Source organism: Ptychodera flava, chromosome 19, assembly GCF_041260155.1.
Source record: "Ptychodera flava strain L36383 chromosome 19, AS_Pfla_20210202, whole genome shotgun sequence".
Taxonomy (NCBI): Eukaryota; Metazoa; Hemichordata; class Enteropneusta; family Ptychoderidae; genus Ptychodera; species Ptychodera flava.
The window spans coordinates 21,378,390-21,402,852 of NC_091946.1; the positions used below are offsets into that span (position 1 = coordinate 21,378,390).

General features: G+C 38.0%; 1 protein-coding gene and 1 long non-coding RNA gene across 3 annotated transcripts in view; both read right to left on the reverse strand.

Moving 5' to 3' along the window:
* The window catches only part of LOC139118881 (uncharacterized), a 30,684-nt gene extending 19,041 nt beyond the window's left edge, over positions 1-11,643 (reverse strand). Inside the window, exon 1 of the long non-coding RNA XR_011548814.1 lies at positions 11,440-11,643. This is a non-coding gene — a long non-coding RNA (uncharacterized lncRNA). The remainder of the gene's footprint in view (positions 1-11,439) is intronic.
* A 2,592-nt stretch (positions 11,644-14,235) lies between these two features.
* LOC139118882 (uncharacterized) overlaps positions 14,236-24,463 on the reverse strand; it is a 33,860-nt gene continuing 23,632 nt past the window's right edge. Inside the window, exons 4-6 of one of the 2 annotated variants that reach the window (XM_070682434.1) lie at positions 20,680-20,847; positions 18,949-19,064; positions 14,236-16,181 (exon numbers count right to left, since the gene is read on the reverse strand). In XM_070682434.1, the coding sequence (XP_070538535.1) occupies positions 15,974-16,181; positions 18,949-19,064; positions 20,680-20,847 (492 nt within the window). In that variant the 3' untranslated portion in view covers positions 14,236-15,973. The remainder of the gene's footprint in view (positions 16,182-18,948; positions 19,065-20,679; positions 20,848-24,463) is intronic. The other variant, XM_070682436.1, reaches the window with a different exon arrangement.

Genomic DNA, 24,463 nt, shown 5'->3' on the forward strand with positions numbered 1-24,463 from the left:
TAGTCAACTTATATCATATAATAATGCCTATCAAAAGTGTGATACTGTCTGTACTCAGTTGTTAAATTGATAAGGCCAAAGTTTTGGAATTCTGTGTTTTGTATCCATTCAACATTCTAAAGAGTGTGCGGGTAAGTAATTGTAAAACACAGAAAATTTAACACACAATAAAAAACTCAGTAAACGTATGCAGAGTGTGCCATATTACATCAGCACATGGTTCAAATTGGTTGTAATATGACGTCATATTACTTGCCGCAATTTAAAGTCATGGCTTGGTTTTGCGACTGTATGGTGTCAATGATGGAAATCCCTCCAGGGTAGTTTGTTTGTTTTCCTTAAGGTAGCTTTATATGTTCGCGATGACCTATTTTTAGACGCGAATTTGAGCACTTAAACAGACCGTTGTACCCATGTATTATATATCACCTAAAAGGTATTTTTATAAAGTTTACGGCTATTGCAATCAAAAGTGTGGTCGATGAATAGTATTCACGCTTTACGTCAAAATGTGTGACTTTAAAAAGTATAATTCAAGCCAGACTTGGGAAAAACGTCAAAATATTGACGGTAAATTACACCTCACTATGCCGTCTACAAAACGTATCTCAGATTTTTTTAAATGTCTTCGTTTTCACACAATCATTCATCAAAGTTTGGCACCCCATTATTCTTACAACTTCGTCAATTTAATTGGCGATAACTTGTGCGTGAGAAAAGTTATGAAAAATAAGATAAAGTTTTATAGACCACATGTTTGACGAGCATATGTGAAAATTTGATGGAAAAATGCCTAGGCGAGAAAAACGCTTGTTTTGTAAATCGACCATTCTTTTTCATTTTGAACGGCTATAAACGATATAATCAGTCAATGAATCACCAAGATAAGATAGACCAAGCAATGATTCTAACCCATGTGTGGTTTAATTTCGATGAAAACACTGTAAACGGTCGAAATCTGGCAAAAATGGGTGAATTTTAGATGTAACATGCCCTGTCAGTACCGATGAAACGGTGAAATTACATTCTTAACATTCTTACATCCTACCTTCCTTCATACATACATATTGCCTAGCGCCCTTACATACATACATACATACATACATACATACATACATACATACATACATACATACATACATACATACATACATACATACATACATACATACATACATATACATGTCCAACTGTACTTTCTGTCTCGATAATATGAGACAAAATACACAAGTGAGACATCTGCTGCACTGTTAAATTGTTTGAAAAATCGTGAATGGACGAATCAAAGTGATACCTATTTTGATACAGTACTGCTATACAAAGCTCTGTAAATCATAACAACGACAATCTGAATGTATTGGTACCAATTGCGATAGACAGAAATCATCTGATATTAAAAGCTCAATATAATGCATGGAGAGTTCCTGTAAAAATATGAACTGTTACGTTTCACTGCATTGTGAAATGCCTCGTAAAATATGCTTTGACATATAAAATGCATGAACGTGTTACACGTCACCCCCCTGCAAATCATGTGTGATTGAGGGATGTTCATTGTTAAAAAACAGACTGTTTCTCTAAGAGAAGATTATATGTTAAAACATAACATAGCTATATTTGTCTTTCCAAAATTGGACAGGCGGGAAAATAGTGTTTATTCGCGGAGTCTACATATTTAGTGCAATATTGGATTTGATGGTATGGTCAAATACGAGACTATGAATTTACCCAATCGAGCTGCTTTCTATGTGTTGTTTTTGTAAGTTAGCCTCTATATACCTTCCAACATGAAACAATGATTCGTTGATTTAAAAAAATACTGTAGCGACGTTGTACCTTTCAGTTCATAGATTTGTTTTCATTGTTCACTATCGCTATCGGACGAGGGTGGTGCATTCCGGATAGTATTTCTTAACAAGACATACAAGTCAGCTGCTGCATAAGGTTCTGTCGGTACACGTATGTCATTATCTTGAATATGCATGCAGCAAAAATCAAAGACTTCCCTATCACATGGATATTGACCTTTCTTAACGCATTCTTCTTTGCAAACATCAATTTCCTCTTGAGTGACAATTACGGAGCAATCTCGACTGCCGTATATCTGTGGTACTGTGAACATTACATGGGGTCTGCCGATTGGCGAAACAGCATTACGTGACCTGCTGATTCTGTGACAATTCCACTCAATCACGGCATCGTCAAGTTCTTCCTGAAAAAAATTGAAGTGGCACTCTTATTTCTTTGTCTATTTTGTTATCACAGCAGTTTTCTTGTTGTGTCCGCATATTTTCTATTGGCACATGGACTAATATTTTGTCTGTCAGGATTTTCTTTTACAAATTTTCATTTCAAGAAATAAAAGATTGATAGATTTATTATGTTTTGATAAGGTTTACAAACGTATAACCGAATTTAAAAGAAAACGTAATGATAAGGTTTCTTCACACAGTTTGTGCGAAATATTAAAACACAGAAAAGTATTACCTATTGCCATGATATTTAGGGACAAATCGATATCCTCCTAAAATAGGAAGATAAACGCAAAAAGAAAAAATGCAATTGTTGCACAATTAATAGAAATGTTGAAATTGTCGGGAAAATCATACTTTTCATTTCATTACATTCCAGCTTCTAAAGCTATCAGCAATAGACCACACATCGTACTACCCGAGCGTCCAATGAACTTAAGAAAAACAGTTAATGCTCTCAAAAATATTTTTCTTTCAGCAAACACCGTCTACCATTCTATATAGACTGCTATTTCCATATTAATTATTTTACAATTTAATGGTTACAATATTTTAACGTCTTCTATGGGGAAGATTGATATGACTTTTTTTTTCTAATTATCAGCGAAAACAAATTGCTAACGCTTGCTATGATCATTAAAATGCACTTACTCAAACTCATTTTGTCAGTTGCCTTTTCTTCAGTGGAACACGTGTAATGTCAATATATTGATTGATACATCGAGTGGTTGGTTGGTTGGTTGATTGATTGATTGATTGATTGATTGATTGATTGATTGATTGATTGATTTATAGGCATTGTTGTCTCCACACTTGCACCTTTTTTATACTCTACAAAATCGCAACTGTCATGAAATACAATTAAGCGAGAGTTAAGAGAGAGTTTGCCACTGTTTTGCCTAATTAATTCGCGTTTGTGATTTCATTGTCCAGGAATCCATCAATCTCCAAATGTACAGAGAAGAGAAAAAGGAATTGTTAAAACTTTGTAATTTCATGACAGCATGACAGCCATAACAATTGGCGACATGCAAAGTGTGCTCTCTAACCGAAATAGCATTGTAATGTTTTTGTCGTGAGTAATCTGAGCACAGTGCATGTATTTTACATATCAATCTACTGGGGTAATGTAATTATATTTATTTGGTTTGAAGAAAATGTACGAGGACATTACCTGAATTGTTTTCATGAAGCAGAAACGAACTAAATTTTTATCCAGTGCATCACCACTAAAATGGCCATCACGTTTGAGACCTTCCAAAATGTCAAGCCAATACTGACCACAGTGAGAGCGAAAAATGCCCCACCATCTTTCGATGCGTTGGTTCAATTGGCTTGTTCCATAATAGAAACAATTTTCATCGTTTCTCATAAATCGCTGCATCTGTTCAACATGTCCATTTTCAGTACCAAAGTCGGCGCGAACTTTACTAGGACAACGGCCTAAGTTTTGCACAGCATCCATGAAATATCCAGCAATAATTCTCGGATCACTATTACTGTGATAAGCTTCTGCCCACAAAACATTTCGCGAGTAACCATCAATGCAGCCATTTATTGCTATTCCATAAGGAGTAAGTTTGTCGTACGAATCTAGGTGCCACATAAAATTTGGACCTGGCGACGAATACTTCCGACGTCGAAGACGGCCTCGTGTTCTCGATTCCACACCTTGAGGGTCAATAACATGTAAAAGCAGTCGAACGGTCTCTCTGTCTATGTTTAGGCCATGTTGCAGGCACTTCAAATGCATCCATCTATATCCGTGAAGCCTACCTGACCTGTCGATTTGATCAGTCAAGAACAAGATGATATCTCCAATGTTGGAGTAGTGTTTACGCCTGAACAAATGGTTCTCCTTCAGTATTCGCTTCAAATGACGACTGCTTATGACGATGCCATGGTTGGAAGACAATAAAGCTAAGATTTCAATGTAGTTTAGCCCCATGTAAAAGTACAAACGAATAGCGTCAAGTCGATCCATTGTAGCAAAGCTTTCAAGGTTGTGAACTATCTTGTCCTCATGAGATATTATCTTGTGCTCACAAGAAAAAATCTTGTGCTCACGAGATAGTTTCTTGAGAGCACAAGAAAAGATCTTGAGAGCACAAGAAAAGATCTTGTGCTCACGAGATAGTTTCTTGAGAGCACAAGAAAAGATCTTGAGAGCACAAGAAAAGATCTTGAGAGCACAAGAAAAGATCTTGTGCGCACAAGAAAAGATCTTGAGAGCACAAGAAAAGATCTTGAGAGCACAAGAAAAGATCTTGAGAGCACAAGAAAAGATCTTGTGATCACAAGAAAAGATCTTGTGCGCACAAGAAAAGATCTTGAGAGCACAAGAAAAGATCTTGAGAGCACAAGAAAAGATCTTGTGATCACAAGAAAAGATCTTGAGAGCACAAGAACTTGAGAGCACAAGAAAAGATCTTGTGATCACAAGAAAAGATCTTGAGAGCACAAGAAAAGATCTTGAGAGCACAAGAAAAGATCTTGTGATCACAAGAAAAGATCTTGTGCGCACAAGAAAAGATCTTGAGAGCACAAGAAAAGATCTCGTGATCACAAGAAAAGATCTTGTGATCACAAGAAAAGATCTTGTGATCACAAGAAAAGATCTTGAGAGCACAAGAAAAGATCTTGTGATCACAAGAAAAGATCTTGAGAGCACAAGAAAAGATCTTGTGATCACAAGAAAAGATCTTGAGAGCACAAGAAAAGATCTTGAGAGCACAAGAAAATATCTCGTGATCACAAGAAAAGATCTTGTGCGCACAAGAAAAGATCTTGTGATCACAAGAAAAGATCTTGAGAGCACAAGAAAAGATCTTGTGATCACAAGAAAAGATCTTGAGAGCACAAGAACTTGAGAGCACAAGAAAAGATCTTGTGATCACAAGAAAAGATCTTGAGAGCACAAGAAAAGATCTTGTGATCACAAGAAAAGATCTTGTGATCACAAGAAAAGATCTTGAGAGCACAAGAACTTGAGAGCACAAGAAAAGATCTTGTGATCACAAGAAAAGATCTTGAGAGCACAAGAACTTGAGAGCACAAGAAAAGATCTTGTGATCACAAGAAAAGATCTTGAGAGCACAAGAAAAGATCTTGAGAGCACAAGAAAAGATCTTGTGATCACAAGAAAAGATCTTGTGCGTACAAGAAAGATCTTGTGATCACATGAAAAGATCTTGAGAGCACAAGAAAAGATCTCGTGCGCACAAGAAAAGATCTTGTGATCACAAGAAAAGATCTTGAGAGCACAAGAAAAGATCTTGTGATCACAAGAAAAGATCTTGAGAGCACAAGAACTTGAGAGCACAAGAAAAGATCTTGTGATCACAAGAAAAGATCTTGAGAGCACAAGAAAAGATCTTGTGATCACAAGAAAAGATCTTGTGATCACAAGAATAGATCTTGAGAGCACAAGAACTTGAGAGCACAAGAAAAGATCTTGTGATCACAAGAAAAGATCTTGAGAGCACAAGAAAAGATCTTGAGAGCACAAGAAAAGATCTTGTGATCACAAGAAAAGATCTTGTGCGCACAAGAAAAGATCTTGTGATCACATGAAAAGATCTTGAGAGCACAAGAAAAGATCTCGTGCGCACAAGAAAAGATCTTGTGATCACAAGAAAAGATCTTGAGAGCACAAGAAAAGATCTTGTGATCACAAGAAAAGATCTTGAGAGCACAAGAAAAGATCTTGAGAGCACAAGAAAATATCTCGTGATCACAAGAAAAGATCTTGTGATCACAAGAAAAGATCTTGAGAGCACAAGAAAAGATCTTGAGAGCACAAGAAAAGATCTTGTGATCACAAGAATAGATCTTGAGAGCACAAGAACTTGAGAGCACAAGAAAAGATCTTGTGATCACAAGAAAAGATCTTGAGAGCACAAGAAAAGATCTTGAGAGCACAAGAAAAGATCTTGTGCGCACAAGAAAAGATCTTGTGCGCACAAGAAAAGATCTTGTGATCACATGAAAAGATCTTGAGAGCACAAGAAAAGATCTCGTGCGCACAAGAAAAGATCTTGTGATCACAAGAAAAGATCTTGAGAGCACAAGAAAAGATCTTGTGATCACAAGAAAAGATCTTGAGAGCACAAGAAAAGATCTTGTGATCACAAGAAAAGATCTTGAGAGCACAAGAAAAGATCTTGAGAGCACAAGAAAATATCTCGTGATCACAAGAAAAGATCTTGTGCGCACAAGAAAAGATCTTGAGAGCACAAGAAAAGATCTTGAGAGCACAAGAAAATATCTCGTGATCACAAGAAAAGATCTTGTGATCACAAGAAAAGATCTTGTGCGCACAAGAAAAGATCTTGAGAGCACAAGAAAAGATCTTGTGATCACAAGAAAAGATCTCGAGAGCACAAGAAAAGATCTTGTGATCACAAGAAAAGATCTCGTGCGCACAAGAAAAGATCTTGAGAGCACAAGAAAAGATCTCGAGAGCACAAGAAAAGATCTTGTGATCACAAGAAAAGATCTTGTGATCACAAGAAAAGATCTTGTGCGCACAAGAAAAGATCTTAAGAGCACAAGAAAAGATCTTGAGAGCACAAGAAAAGATCTTGTGCGCACAAGAAAAGATCTTGTAGTATCAATCTATTGTAATATTTTACAGAATGAAAATTGGCTTTTAAAGAAATAGCTAGTCACTTAGTTGATGGATCTTGGATAAGTTAAAACTTAGGCCATGAAAATGTTGACATTTATAAACTTGAATATTGAATTATTCATTTCCTGAAAGTTATGGATTACAAATAAATGCTAAATTTGATCACACTTTCAATGTTCACTATACGATAAGATCAGTTAACATTGTGTAAAAATGAACATATACAATTTAAAGTTGACATTGATCAAAGTAAAAGTAATATAAAAATACTGGTAGCACATTATATTACAGAATAGAGTACTGTTAACTTATAACAGTCAGTGTACTTCACTGTGTGATTGATAAACCATTATAGTTGACCTCTGCAGTCGAATTTAGAAGCCATTCAAACCTAATTTTGGACAAGTGAGAGTATAAATTAGATCATTAAAGCATCCCTGATTCCGTTTATTATATAGTTGGCATGAGATTTGAAATTGTAGTGTCATATACTGCCTCTGAGCTTCAATACATAAATTTTAAACTGTATGGCCGCAAAATGCAAGGCCTTGAATTTTACTCCCTAGGCCAACCACAAAAGCACGATAAATTATCTTGTGCTCACAAGAAACTATCTTGTGCTCACGAGATAACTTTCTCGAGATCGCAAGATACTATCTTGTGCTCACGAGAAACTATCTTGTGCTCACAAGATCTTTTCTTGTGCTCACGAGATAGTTTCTCGTGCTCACGAGAAAGATCTCGTGCGCACAAGAAAAGATCTTGTGATCACGAGAAACTATCTTGTGATCACAAGAAAGATCTTGTGATCACAAGAAAAGATCTTGAGATCACAAGAAAAGATCTTGTGCGCACAAGAAAAGATCTTGTGATCACAAGAAAAGATCTCGTGCGCACAAGAAAAGATCTTGTGATCACAAGAAAAGATCTTGAGAGCACAAGAAAAGATCTTGTGATCACAAGAAAAGATCTCGTGCTCACAAGAAAAGATCTTGTGATCACGAGATAGTTTCTCGTGAGCACAAGATAATTTTTAATTTTTTGCTTTCAAACATGTCCCTTATGGGCTTTCATAGATCTCTGCTACAGGATGAAAATGCAGCTTTTATACTTAAGTAATCCTTGGAAGTTTTTCAGAAACAAAGTAAATGAGAAGTTGAACATTTTTCGTGTAGAACATCAGAACATCGATACAGAAGAGAATTATCATCAATGCCAATAACTCTAGCTCTTTCTTTCCTTCCTCACTGCGCCTCAGTATGTCTATATATCTGTCTATCTTTCTGTTCACCGGTCTGTCTGATGTCTGTCTGTCCCTCCCTTGCTCTCATCTATCTATCTATCTATCTATCTATCTATCTATCTATCTATCTATCTATCTATCTATCTATCTATCTATCTATCTATCTATCTATCTATTACCTATCTCTCTGTCGTAGCACAAACAGTAAATTGCTCACACCGCATTGGAAAAGTTGACGTGAAACAGCCTATGTTTGCCGGAGTCTCAAAAGAAAGACATTGTCAATCCTGTGAGTTTCATTTATGTATGTGTATGTATGTACGTACGTACGTATGTATGTATGTATGTATGTATGTATGTATGTATGTATGTATGTATGTATGTATGTATGTATGTATGTATGTATGTATGTATGTATGTGCGCTTGCGTGTATCATCTATCTATCTATCTATCTATCTATCTATCTATCTATCTATCTATCTATCTATCTATCTATCTATCTATCTATCTATCACAGTAAAATTTCTGGATTTGATCTTGCCTTTCATACTGTCATACAAGTCCACGTCTGTTACCTATGTAGCTTTGATACATGTCACACCTTATTCTAGACAGTGTCGACAATGAATCCAATAATCCTAAAGATCAATTACACTTGACAGGCTTTACTTGAAGTAAATTTGAACTTCTCGGCCTATTAAATCACCAATACAGACGGTTGTCATGGACAGCGATATCTTGTTGTGATGATTTGTCTCGCGTTTACAATCTCAACAACCTACCCTTGACTTGTGTGCGAAGACATTGTTCACTGAAGTGCATTCTAGTGCGGACTAGCACACTCAAGCACCATTAGCTGTATGCCAAATAAATAAATTTTGGTGTAGAATTCATCTAGACACAGCAACATGAGACATTATACAGGCCTTGTTAATGAATTGAACGATATATATTTCTTTCCATGAGGTATAGGGAATAAAACGTGAAACTGCACTTGACAAACAGAACAAATATACTGGAAAAAGCATAAAAATCAAAGCTAATATAGCTTAAATTGCTGAATCAATTATTATGCAAATACGCTCAGAATCCTTAACATTTTCACAAATATACTTGTGTGTTGACTTTCATCATGCATGCCAGAGCTTCTCAAATACAATTGACAGTCATTCTATCTCCGTGTGCCCGATGAACAGAGCGTGAAAAAGAATCACGGGAAAACGTCGTCATGAAAGTTATTCCGCCGGTAGCTGTAAACTGATCGGCGCGGCTAGAGTTGCGTCTTCTATTTGCGTGCGGAGAGGTCACATCTGCATTCACACGGATAAAGTTGAGAGAAACGCAGCAACTGTATCCCGAATGTGTTACACTAACGGTATTGAGCCTGTCTATCGTTACCGACACGCAGCGTTGTCTATACAACCACCCGGACTGTGAAAAATTACCTACCCCGGCCTATCGCTTCCCACGGTCCTTGCATCTGCTGGCGATCGATCTTTGACGTCATCGCCACGGAGTCCGACGTCAGAGTCGTGCCCTCCTCTCGCAATGATGTCCGACTTACATTGCGGATCTGTCCGTGTGCGAACTTCACTCTTTCGACGCTTTGTCTTGCCTGTCAGTGCTTGACTTGAATCGTGACTGAGTCATGCGACACCCACAGACCCAGACTTGCAACGTTTCCGAGTATAATCGAATCAAAATATTAGCACTCTCATTTAAAATGTGTGTATTTATATATTTCTATGTAACATATGTATATATACATATATGTCTCCTTTATATATATATATAAAGTATATATGATACAAATTACTTCAAGTACAAATAATATAATAATATTATAATAAGTAATAATATTATTACTTTGTACGTTGTACTTCAAGTAATTTTTACTATTATTTATAACGCTCAGCTTTAGCATCGAGCATTATAATTTCCCACGAGGATATCTGTATACTTCGAGATATATATATATATATATATATATATATATATATATATATATATATATATATATATATATATATATATATAATTCACACATACATCATACATACATACATACATCATACATCATACATACATACATACATACATACATACATACATACATACATACAACATACATACATACATGCATGCATGCATGCATGCATGCATGCATGCATGCATGCATACATAGATACATACATACATACATACATACATACATACATACATACATACATACATACATACATACATACATACATACATACATACATACATACATACATACATACATACATACATACATACATACATACATACATACATACATACATAATACATACATACATAAATACATACATGAAACTACTCTCAGAAATAATTGTCATTAACTCAAAATGTGCCTGGATCGTACCATTCTCTGTCCGTCAGTTCTCCATTTACACATTTACGTTTTAGTATTTCCAGAAGAAAACTGCAAAGAATTGTACAAAATAGCCTATAGTGCCGTGAGTAAGAAATTGCTTCTCCGATTTTGTCGCAGATGCGCGCGAATGCAAATACTCGTAGCTGTTTGCCACGGAAAAATTTTAATGCATTGGCTAAACGACAAAGGCTCGTATTTGTTTCGTTTTGGTCATGGGTGACCGAGTGTTACTAGTAACAGTAAAAGCCTTTCGAAAATACAAACATACACAAGGGACTGTCTACGTCCACACTTTGCTCACTTTACGGCAGTGAGAGACACTTGTCAACGGGCTGTTTGATAAATAAAGTATCGGTTTCAGTTATGGTTATGCTCTGATCTGATTTTCGTACCAAATATGAACTGATAGCGACCTTGAATACTGATCAATACATATCGAAATCAATGAAATGTTGAGGCTAGCTGATTTTGCGTCATCTGTGCGTAATTTTTGTGCATCACTGCATCTCTTACGTGATAATTTCCGGGACCTTATAAGTTTTGTTTTGCGTCGTCCTAGTTTTAAGAAGCCAAAATGAATATACCACTTTGGGGTTTCACTACAGTGCGGTATCAGCGAATGCCAATACAGTTTATTTGTCGACGTCCGACGAAAAAACTCATTTGACATTATAAAACACAATACAGACTATAATGCATGATTCAATTTGTCTTGCTCGAAAATGGATATTTTTAATTAACGATACGTATGCACATATCTGCTCACATAGGCCCTCCCTAAATTATGTATAAAACGAAAAAAAGGGCTGGGTTCGTCTTTTCGAGTGGCCTTAGTCAAGAATGTGTTTTGCTAGGATTCGGGAAGACTGCATACGAAAATCATATGAGACCTACCTTATCTTTATATCTGGTACTCTTTTAACCGTACAGCTTGTCAGCGTTGCTCTAGCCCATGTAAAAACTCCTCCTAGGTGTCGGAGACTGGAGAAAGTGTGTTAGCGCTTGCCTGGTCCATTCACGACTATAATATGCTTTGGCGAGATTCGATCACCCATCAAATAGTGGAATATCAATGGAGTGTTCTGCACCGCGCAGAAACTGAGATCACGGTTTGTTTGTTTAACTTGCTCTGGCACCGACACGCATGTACGCAGCCGGGTTTTGACCTGTAATTGACGCGACCGCGTTGTCGTGAGCTCCGCGCGGCAAAAAAAGTAATTTTCTCTCTGCTGGCGACGCCTACGTATGTCTGCTTTATAGTCAAATTAAGAGATGTAAACTTCCTAAAGCCTGTATTTGATGCGGAAAAGAGTTTTGCCTCATTTTCACTGAATCTCATCAAAAAGTGGCTTGCGCATGCCTCACGCAGTAAAATTTACAAATTCACCATCACGAAATGAGAAAAGATATGAATGAAAATATTTAAAAGGAAGCTTTTACTGTCTTCAAATTCTGACAAAATGCCTTCGCGAAATCGGCCATGAACTTATAATGTTGATTATTCACAATGTGAACGTCAGGAAGAAAATAAACAGAAACTGCCCAAAACTCCTCTGTATCGTACTCTGATGTACCTAAACTTATATGGGTACTTTGAAACAATCGTTTGAAGGGAATTCACCTGAGCTCAACAGCTGTATGTACGTTACCTTCAAGTTTTTTACTCGTACGAACATACAAGTTTTATACATTCACACACTCTGTTGGTAAGACCACAGGTGCCTGGAGTCGCCTGTGTACAGGCATCTCTCTATGCATGTACACAGGCAACTCCAGGCACCTGTGGGTAAGGCAAAAGTTGGCAAGATGAGAAAGACAGTACATAAACCCAACTAATTTGGACCTTTGAATAACACAAGATACAGAGTGCTAGTTGGAGCGGGACTGCCAGAAGGGAACAAAAAATCAAGGGCTTATCGACTGTGTGACGGTGTATCGTTCGGTTGCATTCAGGGGCATCAAACAGAGCTGTTCGTCCAAATTATTTGTTCGTAAAATAGTTTTTTTTGAAGGGAGGGAGTTAATTGTTTTTCTTTATCAGTTGGTTGACAACTGAGGGGAGGGCAACTTTTCCTCATCGGTGGGCGGGGAAATTTCATTCCACTGATCAGTAGGCAACTTGAAAAGAGACTGGATGAGCGCGTAGCGATTACTAATTCTGCTGATTTTGGAGTTTCGAATGGGCAGGGGAAAAGCACAAGACAAACAGATAGCGGTGTGGACTTTTGTAATATGGAGACGATAGTGGATTTGGATAGGGCAGAGAGTGGCGAGAGGGGGAAAACAACATGGGGGTCAAACCGTAGAGGGAAGCAGTCATTAACAGTTATTGTTTCTTTCTTCCCATATTTGCCCCAAAGACTTCAGAATAGCGTTAGCGTGTAAAAGCGCCTCTTGTTAAAATTTCCCAAAGTCGCCTGGTTGGCTGCCCCTGTGCAATGCCCATAGCACGTTGGCTTTCCTTTCTATAGCTTGTGTACCCCACCCACTTCTGAACCAATCTCTGTCAACACATCAGGCCTAGACAGAGGCATCTTCTAATTTGCTGTGCGGCTTGTTCAAACACCCAAATGAGTGGCTTTTTTCATTGACTGTTGTAACTGAACAACTTCCACACGCATGTACTGAGTCTCTCAATACCATGTTCAATGATCAAATCAATTTCACTCAACCGATGAAAATAACATAGGAAAGCGGTATGCTGCTAGAGAAGTCCATGACGTTGTGATCATTGCTTTAAAAATAAAAAAAAACATAAATTTGCATCATAATCAGGTGTCCATGGCAACGGAAACTCATTCACTATGATGCGATTTTACTGTCCGCAAAGACAACAACATGACTGTGGAAACACCAAATTTGTGTTTTTCCCTTTTGTTATCAGATAGCAATATAAACACAAACAACCAGATTACTCAGTTCCCTGTGATACTGCCAGGCCAGCGGATCGCATCATGGCCCAAGAGCGCAAAGCCAGCGACACGTCGATGCTGTTGGACTGCTTTTCTTTTGCTGCTCTGAATGAGCCTCTGTGATTGAAAATACGCTATCAGAAGCTAAATTATGAGAAACAAGTCTCTACTGGCAGACTTATGCCTTGCTTCGAGTGATATGACGAATAAGTTTTGATCTCTTGTGCTTGTTCTATCAACAAGGCATAGTGAAAGGAATGTACCATTGGATCTTGGGAGGGGTGGACAGAATCATGAACCAGTGCACGTTTTATCTCCTTCTACGAGTTTGCAAAACTCTTTTTGGTGAAGGGAAACTTCGCAGACCTTTTACAATGTCAACATTTTTAATCTCCCATAGTTTTATGATAGTTTGCAAAAGGAGAAATGCTAAAGAAGGATATTCAGCGCCCTCTCAGTCGCAGGCTTTTCCCCGTTTTTGACCGCTCCCTGAAGGTCCAATTTTTCATCAAAAACTGCATGTTTTTATATTCGGTTTGCGGTCACAGCTAATCGTGCTAACTCTGCACTTTGGATGTTGAGATCAGTATGATACTGCCAAACAGGACACTCCAACTGACGGCATAACATTGAAATTTAGGTTCGCATTGATGCTACATACAGTGAGACGAAGACATTATTGCAACGACTGGTTTTACTTTAGCTAGATAACTACTATGCGAAGAGTGACTGAAAAATATCCAAAGTGACAGGCAATAAGACTTCACATCACACGCAATTTGGATTTTAAAGATATATATTAATTACAGAAGGAAGTCATGTATTTCGATCAAAATGAGAACCCATATTTTAATATCACGATCAAGAGAATATCTGACTTTCACTGAACATTTCAAATCATTCAGTTAAAAAAATGTAAGTTTTTCAGAGGAACAATGCCCTTGTTTTGACAAGGGGGACATTTGACTGTGGAGTTTCCCGTACATGCATACATTGATATTTCCCAAAAAATAACACTGTTGCCATGTACGCTTGCTATTCTTATCTCCGGGGTTGATAAACAATGAAAATTAAAGCTCTGCCATCGATTTCTCGCAAATTTTGACGTCGAGTGACGTCACTGCGGCTTCGATGACGTCATGTGCTGAAATCAATCCATTGGAGCCATAGAAATGCACACTGCAAAATAGGAGTCAATTCTTGTTGTGTACACAACGAAATTATGTCACGCAAAACACGCAGGTTACAGAAATATACATTATGAGCTTACTGAGGTAATCCATTATGTCTAAGAAAAGCTTAAAATATGCCTAAATAACATAAGCTCTTTGACAAGCCCAAGTTTTGGGCAAAAGAACGATGATAGAGTAAAGATTCATACAAATAAAGTGAGTGATCAAAATTGTCAGTTTCATTTGAAAATTGAAAGTGTAAGCATTACCAAGCTTGTATTTTTAATTACATGTAAGATTTCACATGTGGGCGTGACAGCCCACGCTTTCTTTTATTTACCTGGAAGTGTTGTCCACCCTTTTTGCGCTCAATCAATATTTCGTCGATAGCAATTGCAAAATATTTCAATGATCTTATGAAGTAATAAATGAAAGGTTGGGATTTGTCGGCAGCGCAGTCACGGTGACTTCGACGATGTAAAACGCATTTGTTTGTTTTCGTGTGAATTACTTAGTACATAAATGTTTAAAAAATGACCCCTTCTAAACCGTCAACATTAATCAGGAATACAAGTACCGGGAAATCGTTTGTTACAATCTCGTCTGTTCCGCTTGTGATGAAGTGCACTTTCAATCAAAGTCGATCGTACTGTACTGTAAAGCCTGGGTATTTCTGTGTGTGTTTGCTGTGCATATTCGGATCATAACGGTAGGTGAAACGGCAATGATAGCTATGTACATTGCTCGAAAAGCCTTCGCCACCCTTTTTGCTAAAATATGTATTCGTCGGTGTCGGGTCAAAGCAAAAATTTTCTGCTTTAAGTACAATCCATGAACAATTTACAATATATAACAAACAAACAAACGAATATTGTGCAGAAACTATGGAGCAAAGCAAACCATTGAAAATAAAGAAATTGAACCTCTTCAGCGAATATTAACGTACTAATTTTTACGAAATACCGTCAAAAATCTCTGCTAATGTAGAATGCGCCTCGGGTACAGATAGTCGGACTTTCTAATTGCTACAATTTTTTTCTGATCTATCAATCGTGGGGGCTCATTTTAAAGCTGTTGGAGAAAGAAAAACTTTCACATGCTTAGTTGTTTGAAAATCCAAAATTTAATTTTCCCCGTAGAGTTAACACAGGAATGGCGGCCATTTTGAATTTCCAATTTCGCAAAATGTTTGGTAATTCGTTTCGCTAGTTCCAAACTTTGCGTGGTGACCCCCTATTTTTATTGTTGATTTGTTAAGAGGATGGTTGAAAGTCTCATTGGGGAAAATTTGAGCAAAAGTTTAAGTCTTTCACTTTCGGGGGGCGAACTACCTTAATTTTGTTTTCAAACAACAGTGTTTGGCATTCCAGGTAAGAGATAATCACTCCCCTGCACGCCAGAATTCGTCTGTTTATTGTCCCCTCCTGGAGGCTGGTCCAACAAGGGGTACATTCCCGCCTCAGTGCTCTGCGTCTTCGCTTTGTCAGTACCTTTCCCCTCGGCGTTAGGTTGTCCACCATCACCCTTACCAGAGCTCTTCTCCGTTTTCTTCCTGCATATCAACAAGTTGACAATACGCTATGAAATACATACCGTGGGGCGCATGCGTCAGTGTCTGAGAAGCTTGCCCGAGAGCACAAGAAGCACAATATAGTAGTACTTTGCATACGACAGAGTGAACTCCTACAAGGGACCGTGACGATATCTGTATATTTTAATGATACTTTAATAATATTTGTTTCTTTAAAAAATTTGATTTTCTTCTTCGTTACTCTGAAGTATTTTGAATTACAAGTATTAGCCGATTTTGTACTATGTGCTACGATATTGTCGAAAAACGAATTCTCTTCAGCACTAGAACTTACTTATGATGACGAGTTGACAAGGTAAGTGAGAGGAGAACAAGAAATTATTAAAAAACCAACAAATACAGCACTGGAAACACTAATGTAGCTTAAAATTTACGGCGAAACAATACTGTTTTTCATTTCTTTTGTGTGTGTAAGCTCCTTAGTATGCTTTCTATGTACACACTGACAGCGTCTTAACAGAAAGAAATATGAGATTGTATTCAAGGAATTTTAATTTCGCAGGGACATAGCCGCTTCTTCTATTTGCAACACGTTTCGAATGCTCTTTCTGAAACCTGATCTCATATTACTTCAATGTCCTTATTAGTTTTAACTCCCAATTATCTGTCTAACTATACACTAGTGCACCCGGTGTTTCGACCGGTATGAAGTACCTGTCACAGAAGTAGAGTGCGATCGGTAGATGGTGATGTATTTCCCGAGGGCGTGAATGTTTTCTCGTTCGACCATATGCTCTCAAAGTTTAAGGTTCAACTTACCCTTTTTGGGCAAACATTATTTGACAAGGTATGATGTGAAATTTAGAGCGAGATCCATGATTGTTTGAGTGGACGTAATAATCGGTGCTCGCGGACACGATCTACTATCTAGAGCCCCCTCTACGACCACAAATGTTTAATCTGGCGTTCTGCGATAAAGGTTATATTGATCACATTGGTTCGAATTTCGTGTTTTCTTTACTGGTAAAGCTAACAGTGTTACAGAGATTGCAGGTCCGACATGTTAAAGAAAAATTTACAAAAAACATTAATTTAATATGTGATGCTCAATCTCCTAGATTTATTGATTTATTGATTTATTGATTTATTGATTTATTGATTTATTGATTTGTTTGTTTGCCTTTGAAACGGTTTAAAAAACAAAAATTGCAGAAAAAGCAGTGTCATTAAATATAAAACAAACACAGACAAACAAACAAGAAGACGCCAAAGGAAAAAGAGTCCATCGTTAAACACAAATAAATGTTGATTCTTTAATAGCAGATGTATTTATGCAAGGTGTGTCATTGAACATTCTTTGGGTGTGAAAATAAAATTCTAATGAGTAGTGATTGAGAGTGCTTGTTGTCTTAAAGTAGGCTTTATCTAGATGGTTTACATAACCTCACTAATGAGAACAAAGTGTGCTTTTGTGTGTGTATGTGAGAGAGAGAGAGAGAGAGAGAGAGAGAGAGAGAGAGAGAGAGAGAGAGAGAGAGAGAGAGAGAGAGAGAGAGAGGTGTAGCCAACGGAGATATTCATTCAAGCTATTCCAGAAGCAATTTTTGAGGGCATGGAGAAATTTTAATTTTGCTAGGACTGGAGACATATTTTTAGGTGGCAGGGGAGCAAATTTTAGGGTTTTTTTTGTCGGGCAGGGCAGATATTGGTTGATTGCCCTTGGGACAGGGTTTGGTAAAAAACGAGGAGAGGGGAAGCTACTTTTAAAACGGGGACAGGGAAATTTCAGCCATGGTGTTTCTGGGGATGGGGACACAGGGCAAATACTTATATCTTTTAAAGGTTACCCAGACTACTTAGCCTATCGATTGACCCAACATCTCACTCTATGTACTGCGAGATGGAAACCAAATAGAAGGCCACTGCAGTATGTGTCTGCATGGGAATGTTAATTTTCAGGGAAAATTTTTTCTCAGGGCAGGGGAAAATTGACAGGTTTTTTCATCACAGGATAGGGTAGCTTCATGTCTGCAGGGGAAATGGAATAACAAAATTTTGAGGGGAATTTTTTCCAGGTCAGGGGAAATTGGCAAGTTTTTTCCCCGCATGGCAGGGAGCTTCAAACATTCACAGTGGGGAGGGGAAACAGGCAAAAATACGTGGGGAGTGGGTAAAAATGAAGTTTGAGTGCAGCAGGGTAAGTCGAAAAATTTTCAGTGGGAGGGCAAATTATGAACAGCTAATTAATTACCCTTTGGACTTAAAATTAGTCAGTTCACATTACTTGTCATGCACAATGTATCTTATCATAGCAAGGACCCCTTTAAAAGTGCATTGTTCGTTGGCTGCACCTGGAGAGAGAGAGAGAGAGAGAGAGAGAGAGAGAGAGAGAGAGAGAGAGAGAGAGAGAGAGAGAGAGAGAGAGAGAGAGAGAGAGAGAGAGAGAGAGAGAGAGAGACAGGAGAGAGAGAGAGAGGGAGAGAGAAAGAGAGGGAAGGGGAAGAGACAGAGACACAGCGAGGCAGAGACAGACAGATAGAGACAGGGTAGAGCGTGGGGAGATTGGGACACATGACATGACGGACACCGACATGACAGACAGACAGACAGACAGACAGACAGACACAGGACAGACAAATAGATAGGTAAGGCAGAGACACAGATAGACAGGCAGACAGACAGACAGACAGACAGATAGACAGACACACAGATAGACAGGCAGACAGACAGACAGACAGACAGAGACAGACAGACAAAGGACAGTAGCTGGAACAAGATACTGGCTTACGTGTCTTTCAAAGGCTGCTTTGGTTGAGGCGTTAGCGGCAAAGACGAATCATAATAATTGATGTTGAATGCATCGATGACCACGTCACTCTTGTTATGACTGCAGGATCGATAACACTGTGTACGTAAATAATCAAAAGGGACGTACAATGAATAATAATAATGCGTATCTAAGTTTCCACCACCCCTGTTACTGAATTTTGACAAAACAAAGCCGAAGACTTTTGAGGATTGAAAATATCTACTGCAATTCGTATGCATGTACACGTACACTCATCTCAATGGACGAAAATTTAAAGGAGTCACAGCCTTTATGCGGTCCATCACTATTTCTATTCATCAATAATCACATCCACCAATGTATGCATTCGTGCATCTAGCTATTAGACAAACAAACTTAGGTACGGAGACACACGAAATACACGAATTCGTACGTACATAATCATCCATCCATCCATCATCCATCCATTCATCAACGATTACAGGCGAGCAAGCAGTAATGTGTCTAGGAAATAATATCTTTGCCTAACAGAAAAGTTATTAATAACCAATGCACATAAGTTCAACCTGTTAAACAAGCGCAAATTGTTTGACCGATCTTGATACATATGATACATATGATATGTAGTGCTTGATAGACTGTAAAATATAGTGCTTATAGACTGTAACAAAAATTGTTTTAAGTACAAAGTAATAATTTCAGTTACCAGAGTTTTGTAAGTCTTGCAATTCATAAGACAGATCTATCTGAAGATTTCAAGACGTTTTAAACTTGATTGACAAATGTTATTAATTCGTTCTTGAGGCATTTTATTACTTCAAGTATAAAGTAGTAAAGTAATTATGTCTGTTAAGCTAGATGCTTGCAGCATTCCTCTGACTAGATGCATGAAACTTAAGTAACAGATAAGATTTATTTATATCTATATATATATATATATATATATATATATATATATATATATATATATATATATATATATATATATATATTATATTGTATCTTGTATACTGCTGTATCTGTACCAACATTTCATAATTACACGTTTTGGGATGGGCAAACAGACCGACATTCAAAAGGCTACCAGGGACTCGGTGGTGAAATATTCAGTCGTCGCTACCGAGCGCCGAAAAAATTATACCTCGATGGTTGGAAGTGATGCAATGAATATAATGCTTTTTCGTTCGCTAAACATCTGCCGTATAGGGTGACGCTGTAACTACAGAGGGAATGTACGAATAGATTCACCGTTTATCAAGTTCTTCCCTGCTATGTCGCATCATATATCCTGACTTCTTCCATATCCTGACTTTATGTCTTTAAATCATTTAAGGTAGTAGGCGCCTCGTGAGTGAAAGACTTAAACTTTTGCTCAAACTTTCCTATAAGAAACTTTCAGCAATTCTCTTACCAAATCAACGATCAAAATGAGGAGGGGGTCACCGTGCAAAGTTTGTAATTAGCAAAACAAATTACTCGACATTTTGCGATATTTGAAATTCAAAATGGCCGCCATCTCTATGGGGAAAATTAAATTTTAGATTTTCGAAACACTAATTAAGACAATGAAAGTTTTTCTTTCTCCAAGAGCTTTAAAATGAGCCCCCACAAGTGGTATATCAGAAGAGAATTTTAAGAATTTGAGAGTACTCCTATCTGTCCCCGAGGCACATTCTACCTTAAACGCTTGATAAGCCGGGTACAAGGACGAATACAATAGACACTACTCACGCACACACAGGGGAGACACAGTGAGAATAACACAGGATGCGCACAGCAAGCTTCAGCATCACTCTCAGTATTGGTTAATGTGAATGAACCGTGACTACATGCGGTTGTGTACCCAGCCAGATCTTTGTCTCGTTTATACCATTCAGCGATAGTCTCGTTGATTGAAATCTGGGAGAAATGACAGAAAACGATGACGGTTCCTTAGTAACTGGTGTTAAAGAGGCACTCCCACTTGGTAACATTTTTAAAACACACTTTTTAATGCCAACGGTCGATATTTGACGTGGCGACTGCGCGCGGATCGCGAGATATCGATAAAAACATGTCATTTCCCGAGCGTATTTTTCACATCCCGAAGTTTTACGATCGTTTCTGATTTTGACCCGAAATCCCCCGAAGGTTTGTTGTTGTGCTGATTGACGATATTCTAGGGAGTCTACAATAAGTTCGAACGACGCAATTAATTTACTTCCCACTGCAAAGATTTTATATACAGCATTATGCCATTACCTCAGGTAAGCTTTGTAAAACTTCTCCTTAGTTTTTGTCGTTTTCATTATTCTAAATCAGTTGTACTATATTTTTAACCAATACCACATAAACATCAGTTTTTACGTGTCAAATATTAGCCGCCTCCGATGACTACATTTTGTCGTCTGCCACACAGTACGTGTGGTTCGCCGCGCGCGTGGTATGCGTCTATGCATACCACTCGGCGGCCGCTATGTATCAACCGAACGTAACAGTGCTAGTCACCTATGCGAATTCTGGTGGAATCAAACTTTGTTTTCCGTTTTTTTTTCTCAGAGTCAGTAAGACTAGGCTTTCCCCAAGGGGCATGGCCGATCACCGACGCGAGTGGTACTGTGGCATACAGCAGCGTAAGCGTAGACTCCTACTCCATAGCTTAGTTGATAATGGCCCCAGTGCCGAACGTTCGATGTTCGGAAGCTGAATTTAGGTGGGCCACCGGAATTCAAACTTTTACTTTTTTGAGGACATGTTTTTATCGATATCTCGTGATCCGCGTGCAGTCGCCACGTCAAATATCGACCGTCGGCATTAAATAAATGTGCTTTAAAAATGTTACCAAGTGGGAGTGCCTCTTTGAGGAAGTACGCACCTCAACAGTGCAAGACTTAGACGTTTGCTCAAAACTTTCTGAAATGAAACATCCAACAATTCTCTCTCAAAATCAAGAGTAAAGGTCAGGGGTCATCGTGCAAAGTCTGATACCAAAGAAACAAATTACCTGACATCAACCGATATTACAAATTCAAAGTGGCTGCCATTCCTGTGTTAACGCTATGGGGAAAATAAACTTTTCGAAAAACTAACATTGTAAAAAGTTTGCTCACTCTAAGAGCTTCAAAATGAGCCCCCAAAACTGGTAGACCAGAAAAGAATTGTAAAAATTGAGAGTCTGAATGTCTGTCGCATAGACAATTCGACCTAAATCTGTAAAATGCGCCAAGGGTTTAGAAATAGATATGCATAAATATATAGGGCAGGGTTCAGATGACGACGTCACAGAAGGCGACTCGTCTGTTGCAAGCGATTTTTTCCACTGTCGGTTTGCAGGCCTGCCAAGACAAAAACAACTTAACCTATCGCGAGTCTGATTAACTTCCTGAGAGATTCCCGGGCAGGCTCGGAGCGCGACGGAAAGATCAAAGAATTTTAAGTCGTGAAATGTATGGTTTGGTGTTTCTTCACCGATGTTGGTACGTGTTCAACGAATAGCAGCCGTACTTGTGCAGTATTGCATATTCAAACATGAAAATTTCTTTGTCTAGTTCATAAATTTACATTCAACAGGAGCTGCCAAGTGGCAAATACCGAGAAATCGTAACCAGGAGTATTTTAACAGTGTTGAGATATTTTGAACAAAACTCAAATTTTCACGGAAAAGTAAAAGTTTTTCGTACATGTCGTTACCATATGAAAATTTCCCTCCCCGTCCAGTAGCTTTTCCAGCTTTCCTTTCCCCACAAGGACAACTACAGCCGGCCCATCCCCATGGTCACTACACAAGGCTCCTCACTGGCTGTATCCCGACTTACTGTTATGCATAAACTCGCTTCAAGTCTGTGGGCATATAAATATCAAAAGAGAATAAATTGAAGGAATGAACTTAAGCAGACTGTCAGGCTAGGTGGCAAGCTGGTGCTTATAAATCGCGGCGGGGGGATGGGGGAACGCCTTGGCCCACATACCGGACAGTAACTGCTCTGACGAGGCGAGACAAGCAAAGTGACGGGGGCAGTCTATGTTATGCCCTAAATTTCGGCAAACACCCCACAAACAAGCAATTCCCACACCTAGACCTCCCGCTGGTCTTGTTCCTTGTTGTCTTTCGAGCAAAAGAATAATATGTCCTGGCCAACTGAAAAAGAAGCGGAAATGTCAAGTTTGCCCGCTCGCCCCTTCGTGGCTAACTGATGCGAGAAAATTTAGAAATAATGGATCAATTTCATAGTGTCCCAGGGTTGAATATAAACAAAGAAAAAAGTGAAGCCGTCGGATCGGCAGCTTGAGAGAATCATAATCTCTAGATGTGGTAATTTAAAGTGGACATCAGAACCTGTTAAAGTATTAGGTATGTATATTGGGTACAATAAACAAAGGTGTGACCAGTTAAATTGGAAGCCAAAAATAAAAAAGCTCGAGAATACTTTTAATTCATGGAGAATGTGGAACCTCATCCCGCATGGAAAAGTTCTAATTTCTGGACTGTAAGAAGTATAAAATCAATAGAAGGAATACAATCGGCACAAATAGAACAGGGAGGTTTAAATGTACCGAGTTTGTATGAATTGTCATTAGCTTCAAAATTTATTTGGTTTCGCAAATATTTTGATCAAAGTAACGCAAAGTGGAAAGCAATTTTTTCTTACTTATTACACACTGATGCGGAAAATAGCATTCTCAGATCAAGTGTTGATCCAGATTATACACTTTTTCAGATTTTAAGAGTGTTGCCACATTTCTATAGAGATTGTCTTAGCGTTTGGTTTGCTGCCAGACAGAAAGGTATTGATGCAAGTAATAGACATTTTACTTGGAATGTAACTTTCATTTGAAGGAAAAAGAAGTGTGGTTACTCGCAAAAAAATTTCACAGTTTTCACTTGAAATTTACTATTCGTAGGTTACAAAGTTGTGTTAAGCTTTTTGACTGGAAGAAAATTTATTCTCCTTTATGTAAACGTTGCCAAGTATTTGGCACTTAAAAGCACCGATTTTGGGAATGTATTGTCGCAAAATATGTGGAGTTCTACGGAGAAAGTAATAAGTAAGATGTTACAAATGCCAGTTGAGTTAAAGTTTGTAGATGTGATCAGAGGATATTATTTCAAATCAAAGAAATTGTAAAAAATTGTAAATATTATTATTATCATAGCAAAATGGTCTATATATAAATACCATGTCTGTAATCTTGAAGATTCATTTCCTTCTGTGATTGTCTTGAGAAACGAGTTGTATCAAAGAGCTCAATTGATCAAGCTCAGAAAATTGAAAGTTTACTTAAAGTCATGTGATTTTTTGTTGGTCACTTCGTTGTAATTTTCAGACATGTATACCTTTTGTGAAAAAAAATAATATTTATGGGAAAAAAAACTTATAGACATGTACATGACCGCCCTCCTGCCAGGAAAACTTCAGTGGACATGTTTTTGTCCGATCGTCTTTGTTGGCTAACCCAAAGGAACGAGAATCATTAACGGCAGAGGGTGCCGGAAGAGTAAACGGGGCATAGAAAAACAGGGTGTTCAGGGAGGAGG